Source organism: Ascidia mentula, chromosome 4 (assembly GCF_947561715.1).
Source record: "Ascidia mentula chromosome 4, kaAscMent1.1, whole genome shotgun sequence".
Classification (NCBI taxonomy): domain Eukaryota; kingdom Metazoa; phylum Chordata; class Ascidiacea; order Phlebobranchia; family Ascidiidae; genus Ascidia; species Ascidia mentula.
Genome location: NC_138569.1, coordinates 20,592,683 through 20,611,710, shown reverse-complemented (window position 1 = coordinate 20,611,710; position 19,028 = coordinate 20,592,683). Strand labels below are relative to the sequence as shown.

At 38.4% G+C, this 19,028-nt stretch overlaps 5 protein-coding genes across 5 annotated transcripts; all 5 read right to left on the bottom strand.

Moving 5' to 3' along the window:
* Window positions 1-230: 230 nt before the first annotated feature.
* Window positions 231-4,061, bottom strand: LOC145898450 (replication protein A 70 kDa DNA-binding subunit-like). The gene is made up of 7 exons (XM_082986904.1): window positions 3,947-4,061; window positions 3,448-3,568; window positions 3,182-3,290; window positions 1,864-1,967; window positions 1,477-1,559; window positions 1,181-1,234; window positions 231-446 (listed from the first exon to the last, which is right to left on the bottom strand). Exons 1-7 carry the CDS (start codon window positions 3,977-3,979, stop codon window positions 273-275), a joined length of 678 nt encoding a protein of 225 aa, XP_082843030.1. The 5' UTR covers window positions 3,980-4,061; the 3' UTR covers window positions 231-272.
* Window positions 4,062-4,455: 394 nt separating this feature from the next.
* LOC145898923 (cationic amino acid transporter 4-like) lies at window positions 4,456-11,751 on the bottom strand. The gene is made up of 13 exons (XM_082987593.1): window positions 11,637-11,751; window positions 10,613-10,772; window positions 10,231-10,382; window positions 9,072-9,258; window positions 8,535-8,646; window positions 8,275-8,412; window positions 7,936-8,057; window positions 7,513-7,601; window positions 6,640-6,845; window positions 6,147-6,241; window positions 5,414-5,841; window positions 4,980-5,088; window positions 4,456-4,735 (listed from the first exon to the last, which is right to left on the bottom strand). The coding sequence occupies exons 1-13, from the start codon at window positions 11,748-11,750 to the stop codon at window positions 4,560-4,562; spliced, it is 2,088 nt and encodes a 695-aa protein (XP_082843719.1). The 5' UTR covers window position 11,751; the 3' UTR covers window positions 4,456-4,559.
* A 1,875-nt stretch (window positions 11,752-13,626) lies between these two features.
* On the bottom strand, window positions 13,627-14,781 carry LOC145899285 (fatty acid-binding protein, liver-type-like). The gene is made up of 4 exons (XM_082988018.1): window positions 14,531-14,781; window positions 14,041-14,216; window positions 13,866-13,973; window positions 13,627-13,788 (listed from the first exon to the last, which is right to left on the bottom strand). The coding sequence occupies exons 1-4, from the start codon at window positions 14,595-14,597 to the stop codon at window positions 13,732-13,734; spliced, it is 408 nt and encodes a 135-aa protein (XP_082844144.1). The 5' UTR covers window positions 14,598-14,781; the 3' UTR covers window positions 13,627-13,731.
* Window positions 14,782-15,154: 373 nt separating this feature from the next.
* On the bottom strand, window positions 15,155-16,776 carry LOC145899221 (fatty acid-binding protein, liver-like). The gene is made up of 4 exons (XM_082987954.1): window positions 16,649-16,776; window positions 16,375-16,547; window positions 15,786-15,893; window positions 15,155-15,701 (listed from the first exon to the last, which is right to left on the bottom strand). The coding sequence occupies exons 1-4, from the start codon at window positions 16,713-16,715 to the stop codon at window positions 15,648-15,650; spliced, it is 402 nt and encodes a 133-aa protein (XP_082844080.1). The 5' UTR covers window positions 16,716-16,776; the 3' UTR covers window positions 15,155-15,647.
* Window positions 16,777-17,557: 781 nt separating this feature from the next.
* LOC145899429 (fatty acid-binding protein 10-A, liver basic-like) lies at window positions 17,558-18,957 on the bottom strand. Its single transcript, XM_082988203.1, has 4 exons — window positions 18,819-18,957; window positions 18,340-18,512; window positions 17,909-18,016; window positions 17,558-17,851 (listed from the first exon to the last, which is right to left on the bottom strand). Exons 1-4 carry the CDS (start codon window positions 18,883-18,885, stop codon window positions 17,795-17,797), a joined length of 405 nt encoding a protein of 134 aa, XP_082844329.1. The 5' UTR covers window positions 18,886-18,957; the 3' UTR covers window positions 17,558-17,794.
* Between the last annotated feature and the right edge of the window lie 71 nt (window positions 18,958-19,028).

Here is a 19,028-nt window from a genome sequence, read left to right as displayed (position 1 = left end):
ATAGGGCCAAATAAGCCAAACCAAATTTTGGGCGCCAGACAAAATAGAAAAAAGCCAAATTCAGGGAATTTGGCGCCGAAAGCGCCAATCTGGCAACCCTGCTTTGAGCTGCCTGTGAAGAAAAATTCCCGCTCTTTTATTTTTTCGTGCTTAATTTTATGATTTTTATGAGTTAAATATTTCTACCACCAGAAAACCAACTCTTCAACATATCACCACCAAACAAAAGAAAGTGCAAAGGTTTTTAACGACCAAAAACACTAAATCTAAGATTACATGTATACTTTCACACACTTGGTCCTTGACATTCCAGAACACGATGTGCAGAAGCACACGCAAGCAAACAGGCAACTCGAATACAAGAACTCTAACTTACATGACAGAGACTCGTCCGTCTGGTTTGATTCTTCGTGTGACTTGAACTCAATTAACTTGCACTTGCTATTCTTTATAACCCACAAACCCTTTGCTTAAAATTAGACAAACGATAGACAAAACAAGAAAGGACAAGAGAAAAGACAAAAACATAAGCCACGGGGGGTGGAGGACAAAACGGGTAGCAAAATCGATCTAGTGCGTAAAATTAGAGTAATATGTCATAACATGGGTCGCATTCTGGTTTGTATTTTTGAGTGTTGTAATCTTTGTCATTGCGTTCATGTTTTCAGATAAACGGTAGTTTCTTTTGCACAGGTTTAAATAGACGTCGCTGCAGACCTGATGAAAATCACGAACTAATTTACGGAGATAATCAAAGGTCGCAAGAAAAAAGGACGGACATAGCCTACTCATATTTATGTATGCTAAGTAATTATATAGGCTATTAGCTTTCTGTATAAATAACAACATTTTGAAAGTAATTTTTCGACATTTCGGCAGTTATTGTCGTCACAAACATTTTTTTTAAAAAACCCAGTGATTGCCAAATACTTCAATTAGGTTATTCGATGATTTTTATTGCCGAAATGTGACAGGCTAATCGCGTTGGTGATACAGAATTGAGAAATATACGGGAGGTTGGCCAATAATACGCGTTCTGACGATGAATCGAACTAGTAGGAGAGTAGTTTTTTTTTGCTGGTGAAGCTCCAATAAATTTAGCATTGTTTTCAAATCAGGGGCCTGACTTGATAACCTTTATGGTTTTATCGGTGACACGACGTCCATGCCATTATATTACCTTTGTGTTTTGTTCATCTGTGTAGTTGAGTTTGGACAAAACACACACGATTTCCTGAAAAAAAGCGTACAATTCGTGAAACACATTGTATTGCAATTGGTTACGAAAGACAGAGGTACATTTCAAAACGAACATAGCGCAGAGTATAAACATCAACATAGAACATGGACAACAAAAACACGATCCGAGACATGATTTAAACTTTACATCAATTAGTCGTTAGTTTGTCATTCATATTTTTCCATGAAATATTCATGAAGACTAGCAACGGTTCGATGCTCCACAGGACGTTCTACCTTTTTGGCAGGAATTTGAGGTTTTGGTTCTCTCTTACCACAGAACGAATCTTTCACTCGTAATCTCGTGTCCCTGAATTTAACTTGAAAAAAAAGCATGCAAATTGTTACTCCACAATGTAGCAATTGTGACAATTATGCAAAAAATGGTTTACATAAACAGAACAGTTCGGCAAAGTTCACATAATTGCAACCAATATTTCCTGCTTTAAAATAACCAAACAAGTCTGTGCTTGAATAAAACTATTTTGTGGGAAGATTTCACTTATTAATTTTTGAAAATTTGACAAACACACATTTCGTTACACATTAATAAATCATCTTGACAGGCTTAATTAAGGTTTATTTCAATAAATATTAGTTTGTCCATCACACTGCTCACATTACCTTTATCCTCCATATCCATTGGAACTGGGGTGCCAATAATATCACCGACATCCCCATTCCTAATGTTTTCTAGAATGTCTATTTCATAACACACAATGACTTTTCTGAAACAAAAACATAATAAAATGTCTTGAGCATAGGCGTAGAGTTTTGCACATCAACGGGGGTGCGGGGAAAAAAAATACTAACGTCAGAAGGTCGCTTGCACGCCATAATATACAAGTTAAAGCGTCGTCTATGTAAGCACGTTCATCACCAACGTAATTTCGCTTGTTGCGTATTTGTTGCTCGCGAATACGAGACAAACAAAACAGCGTGTTAAGCACTTTGCGTGCTATCAGAAGGAAATGCGCCTTTATTTTTGCTGCGGTTTAAATCGACGAAAGGACACAATACGATTGCGTTGTAAATTTAGAAAAGGTCGGGGGTGCGCGGCACCCCTGCACCCCCGTACTCTACGCCAGTGGTCTTGAGGCACTTTTCTTACATATCCAGGTTTTTATTTGCATTCTCTAATTTTTAATATTAATTTTTATCAAGGTACTTTCCTTTATGTGGCAGACTTCTACTTAGTTATTTTACGCTGTTTTGTACGGTAGACACTTAAACCACCTCACGGACGGGCGAAACGGGATTTCCCCGGTTTTCGTGATATGTTAAACTAGCTTTTCACACATGTTTGTTGGAAATATCATTCTTTCTGAACTAAAATAGTTATCAAGGCACTGTATAGAGGTATTTTAAAAGCAAGCAAAACATATTCCATCAACAAAACGTTTGTTTCGTTCACCACATGCTTCGGCAATGCTACACACGTCCTCAAGTATCAAAATTCTTGGTCTTTAGGCAAATCTACCAAAAAACAAAATGTTCTTAGTGTATAACAACGTTTTTGCATAAACAAACTTAATATTGGAGTTATAATATTGCAAAGTCTTCGTAAAAACTAATGTTGAGAAGCCACGCATATAACGGGGAAGTCCCGTTTCGCCCGTCCGCGAGGTGGTTGAAGTGCCTACAGTTTTGTACACTTTGCAGAAACTGATGATGCCCTTTTCAGGGCGAAATATATTTTTCTGACAAAAATAAAAACATCTTTAAATAAGCTGTCTGAAAGATTGACTTAAAAGTTTTTCTCAGCTACTATGTCTTGAGGCAATGACACAAACACACACTTTATGGTCGGTGTGTAATGTTTTTTTTTACTTTATAGCCTTTATTTGCTTATAGCATTTTATTTGGAGTTTACCATTTATGTATAAGAATACTAGTAACAGTAATGCATAGCCAAAAAGTAACAAAAAGTGTTTTCACTTACTCTGTTTGTTTAATTACCCGTTTCTCGTATCTATTTAAACGAAAAATGGTATAGTTTGCAAACTTTCCATTGCGCACATGTTTGTGGAGTTGTGGAACCAGAAGGGCAACTGGAAATTTAAGCGTTTTATAAATTTGAATAGCAACATATGGTAATGGAACAAAAACTTATACATTCAAATAATATTAAAAGTTCCAGTTGCAACAACATCAAAAATATCAAAACAAGACCTCAAGTTTTATCACCCTGTTTTCAGAACTACTTACTAGTTTGATGTACACCATCCGATACCACCACCCCTGTTCTGGAGCCGCCAATACCTCCTATAGGTGTTGTGTAAAGACATTGTAGAACGGGATGTTTAGGTGTTTCTCCACTCAATATGGCCTGCAGAAATTAATTTTTTATATAAAGTCACCTTGGAAGTTGACATAAAAAAATAAAAATAATATTGAAATAGAATGTCATGCATTCATGCATAGAGGCCTTTTCTAATCTCCACCAAAGTTTGTTTAGCAATCGAATGTTTTAGATTACTTCAAATAAATATATTAACCAGTCAAAAAATTGGTGTCTTCTTGCTATATTACAATAAAACTTTTGCATGTCAACTTTAATGTGCATTAAATGGTGGTCTATCTTGAATTGTCATACTATAGTAGTTATATATAACGAAAAACATAACAAAATTAAAAAAAACAAAAATTCACGACAACACAACTACAAATTAGGTTGAGATTGATAAAAGCAATTGTTAATACGTACAGAAATTGCACCCCTTGTTAGTCTAATGTCCATGACTGAAGTGATTACTCCAATAAACGCCAAATTCAATTGACCCACTTTCGATTCACAAAAAAACCCTACTTGGTGCTTAGATATGTATTTGATTGTATGATTTCTATTTTTCGGTCTGTACCAAATCCAAATTGGATTTGCGTATTTTAAAAAACACAACTTATTTGCTTTTCTCACTGAAATAGAAGTTATTTCTTTCTGTTCAGAAGCTAAACAAAATTGTTTAAATATCCTCGTGGGTAATTTATTTCTACATGTACATTTTAGATTGAACAAATTTTGTAACGTATACTATCTAGTAATTTAGGGATTACGTATCATCGAATGCCGCTTTCATGCTTTTGTTGCAGATAATAACAACATTTGATGATAATAACAACGAAGTAACTTTTATTGGAATAGACAAAAACAGGAAATATTGATAAAGCAGTCCAAAAGTCACGACACACAGAACATTGCACGTAAGTTAAAAGCAGTGAACACATTCTTTGTGCAAGTGGGCAAGCATGGGCAAAATTCCGGCAAAGTACGACAATTTTCTAATCAGATGGTAGAAAGTAGAAAGACAACTTCCATCAATTTATTCCCCATCTGTGGAAAGAAGTTCTTCTTGGTCAGATTTCTTCCTTCCGCAACACGTACAATTCGTGACCAAAGAGGTAAATTTGTCGCATATCCGGCTCATCCAATGTTGATTTTCTCGATCCGGATTAAGAGCGCTTTTGTGATATCCGTAGAAGAAGTAAATAGCCAGTCCTGCGTGTGGATTTATGATAAATAATTTCACGGCAAAATACTTTTTGTATTCAAAACGCCATGAATTAAGAAAAAGGATATGTTCCTGATCAGCAGAAACGCGGTATGCGCTGATTCGTCTTTTATAAAGTGTCTTTAAACTTTTAATGGAAGAAATACTGAAATGTTTTCATTATTTCAGTCTGCCAAATATGTTTGAAAAGAAATACTGTTAACAACAAACTGGGTGCAGTTTTCCACATACCGGCTGATATCCAGATGACAAGACGGATCCACGTCATTGCCTGGAGCTTCATCATGAAGAAAACGTTGGTGCAAATACAAAGATACGGAACAAAGGGAACGAATGGTACCTGAAACACACGGTTTAATAGTTGGGAAACATGGGTCTGAAACACGAAGCTTGATGTTACGTGAAACGTTTTGACTTCTGGAAATAAAAGGTAACAAAATACACAGCGATGTTCCTGCATTAGGAGAACAGAGAGTGTATAAAAATTAGGTTCACTATCAAATAACAAAGGTAATAATTTAATTTAAGATTACGCTTATGTATAAAAATAAGTTATCAGTTCTATAAATAACAATGGGTCGGTATGAACATTTTCAATATGAGTTTTAACGAACATCTGCCTGGAATTGTTTCAAAAACAACCCTCGTATATAATGCCTCGATACCTTAAAACTCTTGTCATTGTGTGGTGATACTTGTTGCTCGTAGGCGAAGATAATAAACAGGCATCCGCATGTGCCCAAGAACGAGATGACGAAGAGCAGGATCACCCACCAGGAGGCGTGCAAGAGATCGTCCCATCTTTCCAGTAGCACCAGCATTCCGCTAACACTGAAGACGACTCCAGTCACAAGACTGACGATCACTACATTGGACGAATTGAACTGACTAAGATAGACTTCAAGGATTGTCCCATGGTATCGTGGTTTCAATGAACCCGCCGTTGTCACTGGTAACGACTTGGGTGGGTCGATAGTTGCGTGCGCCTCCGTGCGGTCAACGGCGTCAGGATCTTGTGTGATTTTTGTGGCGCCCCGCATAAGGTTGGTGGTTTCCGCAGCAGCCGAGGTCAACGGGAGCTTTTGAGTTTTGCCTGAATATTCGAAAATGATGATGATTTCTCATTCCATGATTAGAGTTCATAACTTTAAATAGCAAAGCCCAAATTAATACGTTGCCCATTTGTTTAGCAGACATTTCGACCCTGGCTGTGCTTATCATCAGTGCTATTACTAACTAACATTTCTTTGCGCAGGTATTTGCGGGGTCCTTGACATTTGTAATATTCCTGTTCCTGTGGTCGAGGTTTGTTTCACATTTAAAGTAAAGTTTCACATGTAAAGTGTATGTTGACGACAGTTTTTTTTAGCTTTCTCGCTTTAATGTCCCCCAACTTACCGTCAGTTTCAATTGAAAGTTCTGTTCCCGTATTTGGCGATTCTTCCCCGGGGTTTGGGATCGGAGAACTTGAAGTGGAGGAAATTTGTTCGAGGCTGAAACGAAATAAAAACACGGGGAATTTGGGTCTGAAAGTTTTTATGCCTGTGTGAAGTAAAGAAAGAAACCATCATGTAATTAAGTATTTATAGCAAGCTATAGAGCAGGTGTGCACAACTTAAGCGGAAAAGTGTGCAAAAATATTTCATACGTTCGCGTGTCACACCTTATTGTTTAAGTAATTGCTTTTATTTTAAAAACACACCAAAATAACACAAAATAAAAAAGGCATCTTGAAAAGTCCCCAAAACACTGACTGACAGCAAGGAAAAGGATATGAAACCAATATAAGGTAACAGAATAAATACCAATCATATAGCGTTACGCATGCCACTTTCCAACGTATGGGCTGACAAAGTTAGCACGGATCAAATACACGTAGAGTAAACTATACCTGCCGTCATGGGAGGAGCTGTTTGGAGTCGCAGAGAGGGAGTTTGAACCAACTGCATTGTAACGAAGCAAGATAACACAAGCGGCTACGAAGGAGTAAGCAGTGAGAGTTCCAATCGACATAAACTGGACCAAGGTTTCAAGATCAAAGATGAGAGCCATGACACTGCATAGAAGGGCAGTGAAGCCAACTGATGCCATCGGGACCTGAATAAATGCAGTTTATGGGATAATTTCACATAAGAATAACCAAATATTTTGTCAGTGCAAAGCGTTTGACAGTACATCAGGAGCAGCGTAATTGCATTAAAAGTAAATTTGGTAATTTACTTCTACGTTTCGATCAAAAGCTAAAGTAACTTGGCGATGTCGAAAGATACAAGTTAACCTTTGGCCTCGGGATAATGCGTGTAACAGGGCTGCCATCCAAAAATAAGAACGAAAATCATTGATTTTTCTTCACTGTTGCCACATTTCACAGAAATTGCAACCTTTCTTTTGGTAGCGATGTAAGAATGGTAAAAACAGATGATGTTACCAAAAAAACGTCAAAACATACAAAATAATAAGGTCCCTAATGTGGCTAAAACAACTTAATATGGCCTAAAATAAGAATGACCAATAGCAAACAAGAAACAAAGAAGCTAGTATTTGTTAAAACGTCAATCTTGACCATAAAGACAATTCTTTCAAATGCGGACGGTGAAGCAACATTGTGCCTTGGTTATCGAAGGTCTACAACTTTCGTAACGTTCAAAAGTCAATCAAGCGTTTTCAAACCTAGATTGGTTTGTTTGAGCCAATGTGCCCTGCGTTTTCCTTTTCCTTACAGCAGCCCAGACACAAAAACCGCCGACCATATCGATTTCCCTACCTGGGTATTTTCGCTCACGTACGATAGAATCGGGCAGAGCAATCCGTCTTTTGAGATTGCGTACAGGATTCTTGGCAACACGAACAGACCTGACAAAAGATGAATGATATTTGGCGCTAATCTCATTGCGAAAATGGATTTCAAGGGTTTAATTTCGAATCGTTTGGCTCGTAATGCGAAGAAGAAATTTCAAATTTGCTGCTAAAAAATCACTGAAGGTTTCTTCACACAAAATTTGAGGACAACAACCAACTTTGTATATTTAGTGGGCAAATAATCTAAGCAAATTAAACCGCTTAAATACGTTCAAATTTTTCCGAGTTATTTAGAATAGTGACGATAGGAGAATGTATTACTGAGCTTAAAATATCTGATACTCTGTGACGTCATTCCTTTTATTACATAATAAAGTGAAATAGGAACCTGAAAACATGCTTGTGGTCATAGTGCAGAGGGAACCGACGGTGACAATCACTTGGGCCCACTGCCAACCGTCATGCCGTCCATAGGCATCTGGAATGGCCGATTTTGGGACGATATCGTTCCTGGTAACATACACGTTTATGGAACACACTTTACAGAACCCCTGAGAATAATCTTAAAACTTGGTTGTTTTTTAAACATCGTTCTTGAATTACAAAAAATTACTTTGCTGGTAACGTTGAAATTCATGTTGTGTTTTTATAAATATACACTTTCTTTTTCTTTTTCCGACTGATTCTCTTTATCACATGATTCATAAGTATTGTTTGTTTTAGTTACCATGGCACCATCAACGTCAGAACCGCTGACACACCGACGTATGAAAACGTCACCACAGCAAGACTGATTGCAAGGGCGATGGGGATGTCCCTGCGTGGATTACGTGCCTCTTCACATGACGATGCGATGATGTCAAACCTGGTGACGTCATATTGTTGTAATACATAAAATTACATTAACCTTGCCACTATGCGGCAGCATAACGCGTCACGTCAACAAACGTTTAACACACATTCAATATTCCAAAACATCTTCTTTACCCAGCAAAGGCGAAAAAACACCTCGAAGCTCCAGCTATGACCCCCGAAGCCCCATAGGGGAAAAACCCTCCTTCCACTTTAGTCCAGTTCTTGATGTCGGCCAAACAAAAACCTGCAGAAAGAAATTTGTTATTTTGACTTTGTTTTGCTTTGTTATTATGACTACATAGGAGCAAAAAAAATGGCATTTGCCACAAGAAACGTCACCGATTCTTTTGACGTCACGACGCCGTATGGCAGAGGTCGACCCATTAAATGACATTTAGGATTGAAATCGATTCTCGATCTTATCGCTGTTGTGCGTTTATGGCTAATTAAGCGATAAAGCGAATTTGGCCCTTTGTGTAGCTCAGTGGACTACGTTATACGTATTGTTCCTTTAACCTAGGTGATTTATTTGTTATTTTGCACCGTTCTGTTTGCATAGATTGCATTTGCCCAACAGCAAGAACAAGGGTTCTGTCAGAAAAAAGGTCTTCGCAACTCTTGGACATACGGTACACAGTCGGTGGTGACACTTCCACACGCAGAAAATACCTGTTGTGATGATAAATAACACAACCATGATGTTGACTATGGCGAAAAGCATGTTGAATCGCGTGGAAGACTTGACTCCAGTTGCAACAAAAGCACAGAGTGCCAATATTATTGCTGCGGCAACAAGATCTGGATATTCTCCCAATGGTCGACCGTCACCCATTGGTAAGTGTTCCGATAAATAAAGCTGAATGAGAACAAACTTGAAAATTTGTGTGCACTTTTGCATGCTGATATTTTATAGATAGTAAACTATTATATATAAGCAAAGTGGGGCAAATAATAGAATTCTTTGAGCTGCTTAATGGTTTGGCATTTGCTTGGTCGTAGTGTTTCTACCCCTTGTTTTATCCTTGTGGATGCACAGTTTGGAGCCCAACGGATGACGATGATTGTATAGTCACCACAAAGTGGCCGTTTGGTTGACAAAGCCGTCTGAGGACATATCGCGCTGTACTTCTGAGAACGCAGAATTAAACTGTTTGTTCAAAAATCTTCAAATCTTTGTTTTTAATGTATATATACTTGCATGTGTTGGTCGGTTCCTTAAGTGTAACTGATTTATTTAAGAATTCTGCAAATCACACATGGACGTTTCAGACAATTGCCGCTAATAACTTAACCCAACTAAACGACTAGTTATCGACTGCCGATGATGAAGGAATTGATCCAGTGGCCATATATGCGGCCTCAAAGAACTTAAATGTTTTTCTATTAGTTGCGATTGAGCGTAATGAGGTAGCGAACGACCTTTCACCCCGCTCAAATTTTTCGAATCGATTTTTGCAACAGGGTTTCCCGGCAAATGGTATGGAACGATATGTCGTATCGATCCGTCGTTTGCAAGTTCGACGCGGGCGACCGATACTGAATCGGTGACTTAAACCTTGATGAACTCTGCGCACGCAGTCGCCACAAACCGATTTACAAGACCGGACCACAGTACGGGTTGCCATGGAAACAAGAGATGTGTATTAGTATTTAGATTTCTTTTCAGATGGAACACATGGAAACTTTTACGCAAAATGCGAGATCAAAACGCATAAGTTGCCGCTTCCTTTATTCAAATAACTTCGAAGATCATTGTTAGTTGAAGCTTAAAATATTAATTTATTCGCGAGATTTGAAGATTCCAAATCAAAATAATAAACCTGATCACCTTAATGGGATAACCCAGTACGGAATCTAGATATCCACTCCAAGCTTTCGCTACCGATGCCGCTCCGACGCCATGCTCCAAGACCATGTTCCAGCCCATTAGGAATCCCCACAATTCACCCATCGTCACGTACGTAAAAATGTATGAAGAGCCTGATAATTACGACAGCAATTAAAATTCGAAACACATTAATCTTCATCCAAACTGCTGGTTCATAACCACGTACCGTACAATCATGAATGTGGGTTTAGGAGAATTTAGACAGTTCGTTAATTTTTAAAAAAAAATACATTTTATATTATTATGCCTCCTTTTGTCTTGCAGTTATCTTGTTACGTTAGAGAAATTGATGGAGTATCGTCTTACACACACACACACACACCTGTGGTGGGAATTCTGGCCCCGAACTCTGCGTAACACAGGGCGGAAAGAAACGCAGCCACAGCCGCCGCCATATAGCTGAGCGTCACAGCGGGGCCACTGGTTGTCTTGGCAACGGCACCTGTTAAAACGTAGAGTCCGGCTCCCAGCATCCCACTAACCTGTGGCAATATAAACACAAATATGACGTTTGTGACTTTAAAGATGGGATGCGTGTGGTATTTGGGCGGTAATCACAGTTTCGTGTTATTTGGTCCCTGTTAAGTGGTACGAGGTTGAATTTGTGCGTGTGTCTGAGAGTGAAGTTCAACCAGGGCACATTAACGGTGGCTGTGACAAAACAAACTTCCGCGTTCACAGAAAATCAATACATAAACATATACATAGTGTTAAACTGGTTAAACACTGTCCGAGCTGAGATTAATTCTAAACAAAGCTCATTGTGATAATGAAACGCTTGTAAGATCGTGAAGATCTGCCGCAGTTATCGGTATCGTATCGTACGTCGGTCACAAACCGTTCCGGACGTCGAAAAACCGTCTATATTAATAATTAAAGAAACGACGCAAAGATAAATTTTTACGTCACGAGAATTAATAGAAGGTCGATATTGACTGCAATTGAACATGGGCGTATATTGTTTCTATGCCGGCTTCCAAAGCGATCTTTCAAATTTTGGGTACAAACTAATACAAAATTTTAACTTATTACGGTTTCTTGCTGATGCTGTCAGGCGTAAGAACCTTAAATTACCGTCGTCCAAAATGTGTAACAAATTAGATGGTTCGGTATGTGAATGCCATCTAGCCAACCCTCAAAACGTCGTTAGCCCAACATTTCCTGTCTGCCATTTGTTTGCTTTGGTAGATGTGAAAAATCAATAGCGGATTTTGGAAAAGGGCAATATTCTGGGTACGTTTCAAACCAACACCAACCCACTATCTGTGGTGACTCTCCTTCATTCGTATCAACATTCCGTTCCCAGGGCAAAAAGCAAATACGTTATTGAACAAAACAGTTCTTACCCCGAGTAGAGTGAGGTCAGTTATTCCCAAACATCGGTGAAGTTCGGTGCAAAGTAAATTTGCATCCAGCGGTTTTTTGCGATTGACTTTCTTGCAGCATTTTAACAGTGACATAGTTCTCATGCACCGATATCTATACGTGTATATAAACGCACCTCTATATAAGCTGTAATTAATAAGCTAATATTATATATAGAGGTTCTTTTACGGGTTCAATATCCACGTAAATTCATAACTTAACAAGAAACTAAATGTAGGTGTGTCGTCATAAAGATACCCTTGTTCTAACATTGTAATCAATTTCTCGTTGTTTCCTTATCACTACAAATCAGAAGAGCTTCATGCTTTGTCAAGGTATATCGCTATATCCGACTTTTCGGGAAAATGTGGCTTCGATCCAGCTCAGTGAACTAAATAATCACCGCTATAACAGCATGCTGCTAACTTCAGCGGTACGTCAACCACCAAGCACCGAAACCAGCCTTCTACTACATCTAAACTACATATACCAGTCCAGAAGTAAACAGGCTCCCCCTTTTTCAGTCGTTCTGCAGTTCGATACGGTTTTCGGCCATGGCCTGTTAGCTATTAATAAGTCCATGTCAAATTGCCGAGTGTCAGCCATTCTGCTTCCACGGCACACGAACAAGAAATACCTCTAGTAGGTTTTGCATATTTAATAAGGCTCGACGCATCCACGAAATAGTCAAATAGACCACAACCAAGCCAGCTCGCGGACTGAAATCTAAAACAAAGCCCACAGTTTCCCCGTGTTCTGTGACGCAACAATTAAACAAGCGCCGCTTTAGACATAACCGCAAAACGCGGTTGGTGATTCCATCGTAGCGAACAATTCACTTTCCATTTGAGAGGAACCGGCATTATGGACACTGTTGGCTCGTTTTAGTGACGATTATTTCATTTGCGAGAACACAGGACGCACTCTTATGGATAGAGTCCATGGAAATAGCGTATTGTGTATCGCAATGCAAGGTTGCAAGTAACTGAGCGATTGAATTTACAGGAATAAAATACACCATTGTGTTTTCGTATACTACGGGAGATTTCTTAAGTGAATAAATTTACTAAATTTAGGTTTCTCACAACTATTTGAAACACACAAGTCAACGAATTCTAAACCCGAACGGTGTAGAGGCAGAAATTATTTTACAAAAACGTCTTATACTTTCAGCACGCCGGCAAGATTTTTTAAGTAGTAAGTATATTCGTACTGTATGACCCATACAAGATATAAAAACTATCTGCAGAAACAACTAGACGTGTAAATGACTTGACACCTTCCAAGCTAGAATCGTAACACGCAGATTTCAAAACGACTCTGTTATCTGTGCACAGACTCTCACAGGCGGATAGCCCACTATGAGCTCTGTTAAACATGACTACGCTTGGAATATTTGAGAATTTTCGCTTGGTTTCGCTTCTAAATGACCGCGACTGATGGAGATACTCCAGGGGGCGAGTTTTCATTAAAAAGGCGAGGTCGCAAATGAACGGCGCGTAATAATGGGAGCATCGCGAGGCGACATCAAACTGCCAACTGCGTACGCACGAAAATCAATAGTTCGTTAAAATGCGACCCCAATGTACAATACATATCTCACGACCAGCCTTTCCCATGCCGTCTCCAACACGTCAGGCTGCGTCGAGATTAGCCAGGTGCGCGTGACGTCATGAAGATCGATAAGGTAAACGCGCGAATTCCATGGTGTGTTTTTGAAGCGCGCGGCTTAATTGCCGTCATTTGACGATTTGTAGGGGTTGCTATCGATCTGCACCACCTGACAAGTTCCATTATAATTTCACAACAAAAGAACATTGTTGCGTCACACTCGTATTCTTAAAATGCCCTTCGTTGGAGAACAGACGTATTTTTAAACTAAATTGGTAAAATGTCGACCAGTGCTTGGAACAACGTCATAAGAAACGAGCTATATTGTTTGCTAAACAAACACTTCTGAAGTAATATTGTCAAAATTTATGAACAGAAATGTATTAAGCAAATAGTGTAAGTGCAAACAGAATTATCACAGATAAGATAGTTCGATTGTTAATTATGTTGAGAATCTTCATAATATCACGCTTTGCTGTATGTAAACTTCACAACTACTTTCCCGTTATCCAAGTTCAACGTCTGGAAAAAGCAAACTCGCGTTTAATTTTCAAAATTTTTTTGCCAATTTTTATGTTTTTTTTCGTGATAAAACTTACGTCTAAAAGTTCAGTTGGGCTCAATAGCTCCCTCATCTGGACGTAATCGTGTCCTTCAAAGTGATACTTCACTGTATACTTGTTCTCACCCAACATTTCCGGAACCGCCTGAGGACCAGTGACACACAGAAATCGTAAACAAGTTTTTTTGGTTTCAACATAAACCAACTATTACCTCCACTGTTTTTTTATTCCATTGGGAAATATTTGAAATCTCCCCCATTTTTATGATATCTGTGTGATGAACATTTTCTCCGTGTTGCAATATTTCTTCTATTGTTGATCCATCTTGTTTCAGAACTAGTTTGGCGGCTGTGCTTCCAACTTTGTCTATAACTTCACCCGGTACACCTTGCAGTACAGAATGTTTTTAGTAAGCTTGCAACCTTACATTTACGAAATATCCATATACCCAAGGAAAAATTACCTCAATAAAATGTTATACAAGTTTTGAGACAGAGAAAATCTATGTGTAAACCAAACTGAATTTTTTATAATACAAGTAAGACGTAAAGGATAGCATACATTACGATGATGATTTCGTACTAACTCATATACAAACGCTGTAATGAAGAAGTTAATATATAGGGACAATTAGGTTTAAAAATCGTCTCGTTAGTCTGGTGGCGCTTGGTGTCAATAGACAATCACGTGATTTGTCGTACCAACGAGTTCCAGGAATTCCTGTCGATTTTCAGCACTAACTCTGTTCCATGTACCAGACAATGCCATCCTTGCAATACAATTTCTTCGCACGCAATGTTTAGATACGCAAATTAATCTTTACATAAACCTAAAGACGATTTTATTTGTAAATATACGTTTTTAAGAACATCTGGTTGAGTCCTGCATCCAGTTTGTCTGTCAAGTTGTTGGCCTTCAGTCAGCAAAAAAATTAGCCATAATCTCCGTATGCTACAAAGAACTTCCGCATTCACTCCAGCATACGTTATGGTGCCATATCGCCAGATAAATCACGTTACAACAAAGACAAATGATAACAATAGGGTTTCATATTTCGTAACAATGAGCTCATTCATGCGTCATAGACGACAAATGACAACATTACACTGTAGTAGTGTTACGGAAAAGTACAGAAGAAATACTGCGTCCTTTTGTCAATTCCTAAAATAGGCAACAGGTTCTACTGCAGCACATTGTTTTCATCTACATCAGCGGTTCTCCAAAAATAATAGGTGATTGCTTTGTTAACACTTGACCGTTAAGGTTCGCACAGATGTCTATGTTACATAGACTTAACTGTGGATCAGGGTTCGCGACCCAAGTGCCTAAATTCGTTATGCATCGTTTCCAGGTTAAGCAAATAAAAAACTAAGGTATCGTGTAAAAGTATGGATTTATGTGTGTCACCGCGCGATCACCGATTTCACTTGTTTTTCCTAAAATAGTTTAAGAAGGTGATTGTTTGTTTTACCATGGCCCACGAATCGTCGGAAAATTTGCAAGGGGATTGTTATAAAAAAAATTTTGAGTGTGAGAACCACTGGCACATGCTTTTCCCCCAACTTTTGATTCTAAAAAGTTTTTAGGCGGTAACGGGTATAGTTCCAAGGTTAAGAACACACTTGGTGCCAAATATTATGGTTGAATCATCTATCATCTCCAGTTACTTTTTGTGTAATATTTACAAAAAATCATCAAAAACGTTCACTTTGGAAACATATTTTAGGGGTGACATTGTTGTCACATAAAATAAAACAGGTTTGATAAGATTCGTAAAACAATAACACATTTTCTACTCTTTCAAACACATAGCATCCTCTACTTGGTGTAGCGAAACCTGGCCACAACTTTACCACCGTCCAGATCGATAGTCTGAAAGTAGGAACACAGCAACCGTTATTATTATAGATGTATATAAGTTTATATGTTTGCTACATGAAAGCACACATCTCTCACATCGAGAAGTTCGTCTGGTTTCGTCACTTCCCTCGTGATGACGTAATCATGACCTTCAAAGGTGTACTTCATAATATATTTCTTGCCGTGTATCAACTCAGGTACAGTCTGTGACAGGGATAAGATAGAGTTGTAAGTGTATGACGATGTAGGCTATATTTATTGTTACACTTGCTACACTTGGTTTTCAGAATTACAAAAACAATTTAGGTGTTTTTTCAGTTTTTCCATAGCCTGTACCAAAAACCACAGTAAATTTTAACACCACCCAAAAGATATAAAAAAAACTTGAGTTGGCGGAATCACTGGCCAGGTTTATGGCCGACAAATGCTTGGTGCCAGATTACTATGTAGTCACGAGAATAAAGATTTAGGCATTTTTTAACGCGAATTATATAGTTTTTTATGGTTTGTACCAAAACTAACAACTCCTAACACGAAAACTTGAGAGCGTAATATCTTTATACCGAAAGACTTGGTGTCAAATTGCTTTTCTTTAAAATTACGTCTTCCTTGGTGAAGATATCAAATTAGTTTCATTAAAACCTATAGTAGTAAATTTATTAATTAACAACTTATTTCTTCTTACATCTGCTGTTTCTCCATTCCACTGAGTAATGGTGCTTTTTTGTCCAAACTTAATGGTCACTGCATTGTGGGTTAATCCCATTGATAAAATTTCTTCTAATCCTGACTCGTCCTGCGTTAAAGTAAGGACAGGAATCACATCGCCAAGTACCTGAATCATTGGCTTTGGTATTCCTAAAAGATATAACGAGACAGAACCACATATACATTTGCTAAAGTCAGTGCCATCTCGGAAAATACTGTACTTCCATGAAAGTAATTTCGTGTTTTCTTACCAATTAGCTGCAGAAGTTCCACCCCATTTTCAGCATGCGATCTTGTCCAGGAGCCTTCGAAAGCCATTATTCTGAGTAGCTATGTAGCTTGCAGCATAAATTACTAAAACTAAACGCACACAAGACCTAAAACGACCAAAAAACAAAAACTGCAAAGTTTGCTGACGTAAGGCTGTAGAACTATAACACTGTTGTTTATAATTGTTTTTAACAAGACAATTGTATAAAGAATCTATCGACAATTAATAACCAAACACCTTGCAACAAAAAGTCCAGTTTGCAAATTCAGTTGATTGAATACCAGAAACGTATGCCACAATTTTGAACTATGCAGCTCAGTCACTCGGCAAGCCAGGACAGAACAGTTTACTTGTCGGGACAATTACACTTATACAACAGACGTCTGAGATTGGTAAGACGATACTCAGCAATATCAACACAAAACTATGGCAGGTCGGAGTGTACGGACCGCAGGGACCGGAACTAGACGTGACTTCAGTAATATTGTTTACAATAACCGACTCAACCCCTGTTTAAGTGTGAGTGTATATCGGTCGTGTGAGTCAAGATTTCGTAAACGTAGATTGCCAAATAACCATACTGTTTAAATCTAATACTTCGTGATTAACTGCACAAGAATCTGGACCTCGGTTAGTCGTTGTGTTTTATTCTGCAACAGCAAATTATTTTTTTTATTGCTTGGAGGCTTGTTGCTTCAAAAGAATGTTGACTATCAAACCTTCAGCTCCAAATAGTTCACCCGAAATTAATGCTAATCACCACAAACATCTGATCAATTTTGTTTGCAAAAAAAGGAAAATTCTATTTGCAGAATGATATTTAAAGATTTTCGTTAGTTTCTTTTGGATCAAAATATTTAATGCTGGACTTAATGTCTGCTATTTTCACATCATGTTCAACAAGTTTATCTGTAAAAAGGTAGAAGCATGGAAAGTAAACAACGTTTTAAGTCTTCCTTATTTTCGGTTTCGAATCGATGTTAACCCTGGGTGTCACTCTTATTTAGCGTCTAAAACAGTGGTGTACAAGTCGCAAACAATGGTATTTTAAAAAAGTCTCCAAGGAAAGTTGTGTGCAATGACGTCAAAACGTATTAAAACTAATTTGCATATTTTATCGATGATTTCATGCCCGCTCGAAATAAAACTTTGCAACTGCCTTTCCGCCGTCCACATCCAAGGTCTACAAAGCAACCAACGTCACAAGACTATATGTTTCACAACATGCAACAGATCTTACATCAAGAAGCCCGTCAGTTTGGGTGAATTCTCTGGTTATGACGTAGTCGTGATCGTCAAGCGTGAACCTTATCACATACTTTTTGTCGTTCACCAGTTCTGGAACAGTCTGTCACGAAATAATGGCGGTTAGTCCTCTTTTGCAACACGCACTTTAACTGTACCCATGTAAGTACAACCAATTTCCACAAGTAACTCTACACGTCATGCCAAACGTAATAACGGTGACATGACAACGTACAAGATAGCAAGTACGCGAAATCGTAGAATATAACTCAAACTAAAGGTAACCGCTGGATCCGCCGAGACTCCAGATGGGGTCGACAGCGGTTCAAATGTGAAACCACTGTGTTGACGCAAGTATATTAGGTAACACACACGTCTGCAAATAAAAAACAGTATAATGTATGTGACAAAGTCACTGTTCCCTACTTCGGCTTTTTTCCCGTTCCATTGAGTAAGGCTGGTCTTGGCACCCAAGTTAATGTTCTCTGTGTGTCTGTATCCTCCCACTGTGCGAGTTTCTTCAATTACCGAACCTTCCTGTTTCAACGTCAAAACGGGCGCGACGTTTTTTAAGGTTTTGATCATAGATTCAGGCATGCCTATATATATAGGGGAAATGAAACGTCATAACTTGCGGTTTGCACCATATTATGTTAAATCAATTTTATTTTGTACCCAAAGTTATTACGCGCCGCACATGAACAAAAACGTGATACATGAAATGACATGGACACCGATAAAACCATAAGTTATCCAGTCACGCGCCCTTTGAACGTAATTTCCTCACGAAGAATCACCATCTGCCGCAGGTGAGTTTACAAGGTAAACTTCATTCAACAGATATCAAGGTCTGATTGCTTGTTGAATCACTATCGTGTGCAGCAGAAGGAAGAACAGTCACTCACCGATTAATTTGAAAACTTCGTCGCTGTTTGCGACTTCCGATCTTTTAAAAGTCCCAGTGAAGGCCATTGTTGCACTTTAGGTTCTATTTTCCACTGTAACCTTTCAACTAAACATGATTTCATTCAAGTTTTAAGTAGTTTCTTCTACCATCTATAACATGTCACTAACTTTACCGTGTCGCTTTCGCAGAACTGTGACATGTCAAAATG